We start from the raw sequence: 8,762 nt of genomic DNA on the forward strand, positions 1-8,762 counted from the left end.
GATCGCTGTCTGACAATATCCCTGTTGGTCAGCATTATTCTATTATAGCCATTTCATTTACTGTAAAATGCACCTCGGATTACATTTAAACTGGAAACATAATCAATGGGCTTGAATTATGGTAAGCCTGACCACAGCATATTAGCTTACGTCTTACACATAATTCTGAAAATAGTTCCTTCGCGACATACTTTCAGAGCGTGTGTCTCTTCTTCCTAATGTTTACATAACACACAGGCAACACGTAAAAAATGCAACATTGTAAATTATCATTATTATTATTATTGCACCACACATTTGGTGTTGTTGAAAGAAAACGCTGAGTGAAGTAACAGTCACATCTTGGTCTTATTCGTCCCAGTCCCGGGGCGTCCCAGGACAGCGGTCGTTAGTGCTGGGGACGAAAACGCAGCCGAAAGAACGTTGAGAGCGCACTGCGGGTGGCCGGGGAAGAACTATCGCCGGCCACATCTTTCAGGGTCTTGAGTAGCAGGAGACGTGCCGCTCAATACGGAACCTCGTTAACCTGTGTGCCTCCAGAGATCCATCACTGCCTGCACCTCCGCATTAATGGCCAGTCAGCAAGCGCTTTTTTTTGTTCGCCCCAAGTCAGGGAAATTAGTCACATCCTACTGCCCAACTACGCTTACACTTCCAAAGACTCCTGCCTCTGGTGATGAAAAAGGAGAAAGAAAATGTTGTAATGTTTTCTAAAAGGTATTTTAATATTGATGAATCAAAGGAGAGCTTGGGGCCACGTTTGCAGGGGGTCTGTCTGTGTTTCTGAACGGATTTAAGATGTTGTTACGAGAGCTGGTTGTTTACACCTAAAACAGTCAACAAGGGTAAAGACATACTGTACATTTACCCTAGAATTAAGTTACAATGTGGGTGGTGATGGTGCTGGTGGTGTGTGTGTGTGTGTGTGTGTGTGTGTGTGTGTGTGTGTGTGTGTGTGTGTGTGTTTGTGTATGTATTTGTGTGTGTGTATGTATGTGTATGTGTGTATGTGTATGTGCACGTGCACGTGTGTGTGTGTGTGTGTGTGTGTGTGTGTGTGTGAGTCAAACATGCAAAATCAGACACCCCTGCTTCTCCCCAAACTGAAAGTGGTTTTACATTTTACGATGGATTTCATTGTTTACAATGTAGGGGCCTTTTTGAAACTCAAAACCCAATAAAGCAAACGGAGACATAGGGTAGCCTACTGCCAAATAAAACTCCACAAAATGAAAGACCAGAAAAAATCCACAGTGTATACGTCCAGTGTCCGAGATGACGCAGGCAGGACAGGAGCACACAAGTCGATGGATTGATTAGCTCATGCCGACGGATGGATTAGGACCGCTGAGGGAGCGCGCTGGCTATAACGAAAGCGTGATTTCACCCTCTGTTCTCCTCCCAGAGGGCCGTAGTAGGAGAGAGGAAGGCCATTAGTGGACGGGTTAGCCGCCGCTGTTTACTCTATTCCAGCGTGGAGCGCTCTTTGAGGACAAAAGAGGGGCCTGAGAGGGCCCCCCTCAACAAGGGTGACAACACAGTAATGCACACTGCGGCTGCTTGCGCGGGCCTTTTTTTGTTCTCGGCACCCATTGAGATTATTCAAGGCAGCGCTGGGTGCCATAGCTTTGTTCATCCGTGGGGCCTTTTGCTCCTGGATGATGAAAAGAGTTCCCAGGGATGAGGCACAAAGCAGCCCGTCCATCAGATGAGTCTGTCCGCCGCCGTCTCAAAGCGCCATGGTAGCTGTTGTCATGGTGCTCCGTTTGAAAACATCACAAGAGATACTGAACTTTGAGCCCGTCTGAATAATTTTGAAGATGTGAATGGGAGGATATTCAAATACATTAAGAGGTCTTTTCACCATTAGATTAGCGGGGTTGTGGCGGGGATAAGTGTCTTCAATTGGAGGGTGGGCTGAAGAGCAATCATGCACATATTATTGGTTTGGAGAATTTGGCGGTTTTGATCAATACTAACTATTATACATTCTACAGTTACTGTTTCAATGAAGGCACAAATTCGTCCACAATGAGTGGGTAAAGAGTTATGTTGTTGTTTTATTCGCAGAAATAGTCAACGCTGATTTATTTTCATCATCGGCAGGCGATCTTAGCTTGAGGTTTAATTGCGAGTTTGCTGTTTGTGTTTCTACTGCACAATATTTCTCTTGTTGAGATTCTTCAGAGATGGGGGGGAGGCAGGGGCGCGCTCCTCAAATCACACGACCCCCTGCGGTGTTTAAGCTCCACAGCCCTGGGCTTCATATTTCATTTGCATTTCAGATCTTGATCTAACCGCACAGCTATTTGCAGACTGCGTCAGCCTTAAAACAGGTCTGTTCAACACCATATCACCCCCACATCACAACTTGAACGAGGACCGTCAGCTGTAATGAAAAAATGTGTGTGTGTGTGTGTGTGTGTGTGTGTGTGTGTGTGTGTGTGTGTGTGTGTGTGTGCATATGCGCGCGCGTGTGTGTGTGTGTGTGTGTGTCTGTGTGTGTGTGTCTGTGTGTGGGTGTTATTGTGTGTGTTTGTGGGTGTGTCTGTCCTGGTGTGATCAGCTAATACATGCTTGATAACTTTATTACACGCTGACACGAGTAGTTTTTGTGAAGGCAATGAGAGAAGCAGCAACCAGGGACTGGCTAAGAGAGGTTCATGATGGGAGAGGTGGTTCTTCTACCTAAGTGCTCTGCCTCAGTGGGCCCCTAATAGGGTGACTGGCTGTCCAATATGCCTGCTATTTTGTTTGGTTTTCTGTGTTCAGACTGCGTGAATTCAGCTGGCCATGGTTTGCCATCAAGTGTATTTCCAGCTTGGAACAGCCCATTACTGTTAAGTCAAACAACGAGTGTTCACAGACTTTGCAAATGCTCCAGGTGATCCTCTTCCATGCACATAGCTCACAGCAAATGGTTTGATAAGAAAATCACAACAACAAAGGAAATAACCTAACCCACTAAACTACTTTGCTAATAATGATCCCCCATGAATGACTTAAACTGCTGCGTGAGTAAACTGTGGCCACTAGCGCTATTCTACTGTGTCAGACTACCATTAGCGCTCCGGGCATTACTCTGAAAGACGGACATCAACTGGATGTGAATCATAACATGCTAGACAGATTTTCTTTACCAGAAAGAAAAATGCTTGCTGGGCGATGGCTTAAACACAGTCTAATAAATGACTTCAGTGATAAGGTATCCCAATGATCGATGGGTCGAAATAAAAAAAGCTGGCTAAGCTTGAAAGAGGCATTCAGGGGATTGCCAGAGTTGCTTTTCAGCATGTAAACTGCTCCCAAAAGGCAGATGTGGTATCTGGGTTCACATCAGGACAGGGGATATGGGGAAAACACACCTTACTATTTCTATTTTTAACAAGACAAGTCTGCATGTGTGTGTGTGTGTGTGTGTGTGTGTGTGTTTCCGCATGTGTGTGAGCGCATGTGTATGTGTGTGTATGCACGCATGTGTGTGTGTGTGTGTGTGTGTGTGTGTGTGTGTGTGTGTGTGTGTGTGTGTGTGTGTGTGTGTGTGTGTGTGTGTGTGTGTGTGTTTCCGCATGTTTGTGAGCGCATGTGTATGTGTGTGTATGCACGCATGTGTGTGTGTGTGTGTGTGTGTGTGTGTGTGTGTGTGTGTGTGTGTGTGTGTGTGTGCGTGTGTGTGTGCGTGTGTGTGTGTGTGTGTGTGTGTGTGTGTGTGTGTGTGTGTGTGTGTGTGTGTGTGTGTGTGGATATGTGTATCCAGTGCTATCGATGAGTACGTCTTGACACGCAAGGTTCTGGCTGAGTGCCAGATCAGTTTAAAAGGAGAAAAACACACAGTTTTATGTTTTTATGAGAGACTTTTGCCGCCAAAGTACAGCTTTGTATTCTTAATTACGCTGCGGTTAACCCAGTTGTGCTTTCAAAACGGGAGCTAGCAAGGGAGAAGCTAACCTGCACTGTGTGAGCATACTCTTCTTGACAAGTTGTTCAAAAGCTCTCCACTAATAATAGACTCAGCAACTAAATGGAGCTCATCTCATCGCCCAACCCATGAACATTACTTACCATTGATGGGAAGTTTTTCCCTGGTCAGTGGTTCTGCCGAGGACAAATAGCAGCATCAGCTTCTGCAAATGACACGATGTGTCTACACCATTAAAAAGGCCTCATGAAATCAGTCCCGACGGAAGGGTTGAAGGAAGGAAGAAAGTTGCGGGGGTGGAGGAGAACGTTTTGAAAGTAACATGATGAAAACATGCTTTTGAAACATGATCAAAAGGAGAGAAAAACTTGACGTTAAATGCAACTCATTAAAGCAGTGGCACCCGTGCCAAATGAGTGGGTGCCACTGACGAGTCTCTGGCAGTGACCCTTTGGCCAAAATACTTTTAGCCTATAGATAACCTAAGCATTCACCGGGCGTTTCTCCAACTACTTAAGTGGCTAATAGGATTACAGAGAGGGCGAAACTCTAATATAATTGGACTGACTAACTCTTTCTGTTATATATCGCGACTCCACCAAAACAAATCAAGGACATTCTTCTTAATATTGGGCGTGTTGTTTACCTTTTTGACTTTTTAACTAGGATCAAATATTATTATTATAAATGATATGAACGTATGAATCTTGAAAATAAATATGATGAAAATTACTTCTGTATTATTGTTTATACAGTATAACTGTATGTTCTACCTGTTACTACTACATTAATAATACCTTAAAAGATTTTATAGATCCTGAATGGGGTGATTTGAACTTTTTAAATTATTAACATCACCACAAAACAGCCAAACAACAACAGCCTATTGAATAGGACCTGTCTCGACAAACGCACAGCCGCTACAACCTTACCCCAAGTCACCGTGAGCTCAAATCAAAAGCAAGGCCTCTCCTCCAGTGTGTGATAGGTGGCGCTATATGTAACCGTACACATTGAACCGTACCATGTTATCAAGTTGAGAGTTACAATGAAGTGTTCAGTGAAATGAAGTGGCTTTTTAATTACTGGAGAGAGGCCATTAGCAGCACACCCACTCACGCCAGGCTCTGCTTGGCACAGTCTCAGCACCTCAGCGGAAAGGAACAACAGCGGGTGCTGAAGCCCATCAAGCAGTCAGTAAAGCAGGAAATTCAATTTACAAAACGGAAAGATGGAGCAACAGAGAGAGAGAGAGAGAGAGAGAGGGAGAGACGGGTGACATTTGAATTGTAGGTGCTTTTGCAGAACGATGTTTTCAATTGGACATATTTTTCTCTTTTGGGTGGCGTGGGGCAGATATTGCTTTTTGCCTCCAATTCATTTTCCGGATTGGTTATACTTGGGTAGAGGCTGTCTGTCTGATTTAATTGGATTGCACAAGGGAAATATCGGACAAATAAAAGATGCTGGACCAAATATGGGTCCAATAGCTCTGGTCCAATGGGCCTTTACGACGCCAAAGTATATAAAAAACAGACACAACTGAAGTATTCTATGAAAAAACGTTACTTGACATAAAACATTCTTAAATTGGCTGACATTTCGTTCAAGGAATCAGGATAAGGTGTCTCTCGGTGCCTTAGGTTCTGTCCTGTCCTTGCATTTTACCCAGATGGAGAAAGCCAGCAACACAGGTCTGGACTTGAGCCGCTGATATGAAACCGCTCTTTGTAGACCTGCAAAAAAAGAACCCACTACACGCGTCTGTTAAAAGGCAAACAAGACGTCCTCATGAAAGGCCCCGAATGGGTCAGCAGGGTACATTCTGCTGGAATGGACAAGGGGCTGGTGACGGATGGGTCCGGTGGGGCGTTGGTATGCAGAAGGCTCAGGCTACATCCCACCGCTGCAGTGGTGTTGGGTGGAGAGATTAGTGGCGGTGCTCAAGCCCTGTCGGCCGTGTTGACGACCAGGAGCAATGACAAACCAGGTTGAAGATACAAATGGTTTGGAGGCGACGACGGCCGTGCGGTGCGGTCCTCGTCTTCGGTGCGATGTTGTTGCGATAGTGCCAGGGGGTTAGGGGTGGGGGGGGATGAGGGGGGAATGACCTTTCTAGGGCATAAGATAGAGTAACACTTTTACTCAACACGTGTTGCTCATGATCACTCTTGTCTGATCCTGTACTATTCTGTGTTGTACAGTTCCTGGAAAAGTGATTGGGTGGAGGAGGGGGGTCCTCCACCCAATGCACCCAACAAACAACGTTTAAACAGCAAGTAAAACAGGTACAAACATAAGCAAACTATGCAGTGATCTGTAGTGGAACTGGCTGCATATGCGATGTCACATTACCGTTGCCTGCTGTGGATCTTGAGGCGTGAAGGAAGAAGGAGGGCCATCGTTATTCCTTCATGCCACCTATCTTAAACTCAATCTGCAAAGTTAACACGCTTCATCAAAAAGCAGAAACACCTCTGACACAAAACAACAGCAGCAGACAACCGTTTCACCGGCTTTCTTCTCACATGCAACATCACTTGCGATTTGCAGGCGTCACTCGATTGAATAATTGTTTCATGAAGCCTATGTAGATGCAGAGATCCATCCAACAAGGAGAAACTAGTCGAAGGATGCCAGAAAGATAAATATGTCCAAGGGTAGTCGAATGCCTGGTGTGAACAGTTCATCTCTGCGGCGCTAAGCGGCTGCCTGGTGTGCTGTCTGCCAAGCTGCCGCTCCTTGGCCGCTGCCCCACTTGGCAAACAACACCTTTGGGTTTTTCATTTATTTGCTCCGTGCACGGACAAGTGGTGGAGCGAGCATGGCTTTTTTCTTTTTTTTTCCCTTACGGAAGCTACTTCTTCGCAGAGCAGATTCCACATCAAATGAGTAGGAGCTGTGGTGGTATCGCGTGTGGCAGGCCGTTTGTTATCATTAGATGCTTAACACACACTTTAATTGGAAGGGTTCCTGTTGTACTCAGACCCTCCATAGAGAAAGTGTTTGTGTACGTGCATGTTAGCCATTTATTGTCAACGTTGATGTGATCTGGTAGCTACAAGGCAGTGCACATCAAGTTTTTAATCATAATAACGACTGTGTCGACTTGACGGTGGCCATATTCCATCAATGTCCCGGTCCTCCCAGATACACCATATGTCTTTTTATGTGGTCCCTCCCCCCTCTCAACCCTCTATCCCCTCATGTTCTCTCTTCATCCCTCTCTCGCTCTATCTTATGCAAATACAAAACATAAGAAGGCAAAGGCGTTCAGTGTACAGCAGTGTTCCGAGCGGTTATGTAAAAGCCGCGGTACATTGTGTACTCTGTAGCCTTCATTTTAAATGCTATTCCTGTAATAACCCCTCCAGCGGCACTGCCCTCAAGAAGAAATCCCACAGGAAATCACTCACTACTGGCTGCACATCTTTCTTTGCCCGATACGTATCTCTATTGTTGAAGCCCTGCTAACTGAGTATTGCGTAACAAATAAAATAATATCCCTGAGATTGTATTCAATGTTTGAGAATGTGGTACTGAAATGTGAATGTTTTGTGTACCTGTGTTCAGTCCCGCAGCCGAAATCTTGATATCTTTCGCAGCAGCTATCCGTCTATGTATCTATGTATCTATGGTTCAATCTATGCATTTGTGCATCACCCAGGTGGTTGAATGCAATATGAATGCAATGAATTAGGAATTAGGGATAATGAAGTAGTATTGTAAAAATGTAATGCTACCTTCACGTAACATCCTTTACGTTTCATCTTGGGGAACCTTAGGTCTATTTTGTGATGACAGAAGTTGTTGCTCATGGGGAGTTAAGACCTGAAGGCATGACACTATTCTAATTAGCACACTAATGCACTGGTGTAAGCAATAGTAATATTGGTAGAGTGAGTGTGTCAACTGACACGGGGTGCTGACATGCACACACATACACAAACGCTTACGCATATGCACACACACCTCAGTTGCTCCCAGAAAGCCACATGTTCACAGTGAACCTTAGTTGGCTCAGGGAGGAAGCACTGTTCTGTCGATCAAGATTAGAGAAGCGGAATGGTGTCATGGCTGCCCAGGTCACGCCAATAAGCTTCTGTCACCTCTACTACACACAGCTCTTCTTCCTGGTCCCCACACATGCTCCGCCTTTTCTCTGAGCACCAATTACTGTGGTGCCTCTGTGTCAGGAAGCCTTTATTTAACTTAACCTTTGGCTCTAAAGATTTGCATGCCATGACTAAGGGAAATGCAATCAGCTATTTATGTGCTTTATGATTTGTATAAACAAATATTTTAGGATCAATGGAATGTATTATTTCCCTCTATGGCTATTAATAGCAGCCTTTGCTTGGACAATGATCTTGCATAGGTGCAGTAAGGCACATATTTTAGATCTTAACATATGTGATGCTCATATAGATTAATGTGTTGAGTAAGAAATTAATAAAATATGTGAACTAAACTAAACTGAAGACTGCCCACATACTTCATGTTCCCTTCCAAAGATAGTCACTCATGGATGATGCATAGTGCTAATAATTATGGAAGGATTATGTCAGCTATAGATAAAATATAAGAAAAAATATTATAATGATCATGAGAAAGAAAAACAGAATGTCCAGAATGGGATGTGGAGTCATTGTACGATTTGTAAGTCATTTTCTTCCTTCTCATAGTCACTGTAAGAAGGAAGAAAAAGCATGGTGTTTGCTATAGTGCCATGGCCAGTTTGTCTTACTGTGAATGAGAAGGATAGGTTTGCCATGTGCCAAGGCTTAAAATTGATTTAAGGGGACAGGAGATAATGTGATTTACTACTGCTTAGGCCAAGTAA

General features: G+C 44.4%; 1 protein-coding gene across 1 annotated transcript in view; it reads right to left on the reverse strand.

The window, feature by feature from the left end:
• Window positions 1-4,055, reverse strand: part of LOC311358254 (uncharacterized protein) — a gene marked incomplete at both ends in the record, with an annotated part of 150,307 nt that extends 146,252 nt beyond the window's left edge. The window contains 2 exons of the mRNA XM_084478253.1: window positions 3,474-3,795; window positions 4,046-4,055. Of these exons, the coding sequence (XP_084334379.1) occupies window positions 3,474-3,795; window positions 4,046-4,055 (332 nt within the window). The remainder of the gene's footprint in view (window positions 1-3,473; window positions 3,796-4,045) is intronic.
• Window positions 4,056-8,762: the final 4,707 nt, after the last annotated feature.

Source organism: Micromesistius poutassou (genome assembly GCF_964030765.1).
Source record: "Micromesistius poutassou genome assembly, chromosome: 14".
Classification (NCBI taxonomy): domain Eukaryota; kingdom Metazoa; phylum Chordata; class Actinopteri; order Gadiformes; family Gadidae; genus Micromesistius; species Micromesistius poutassou.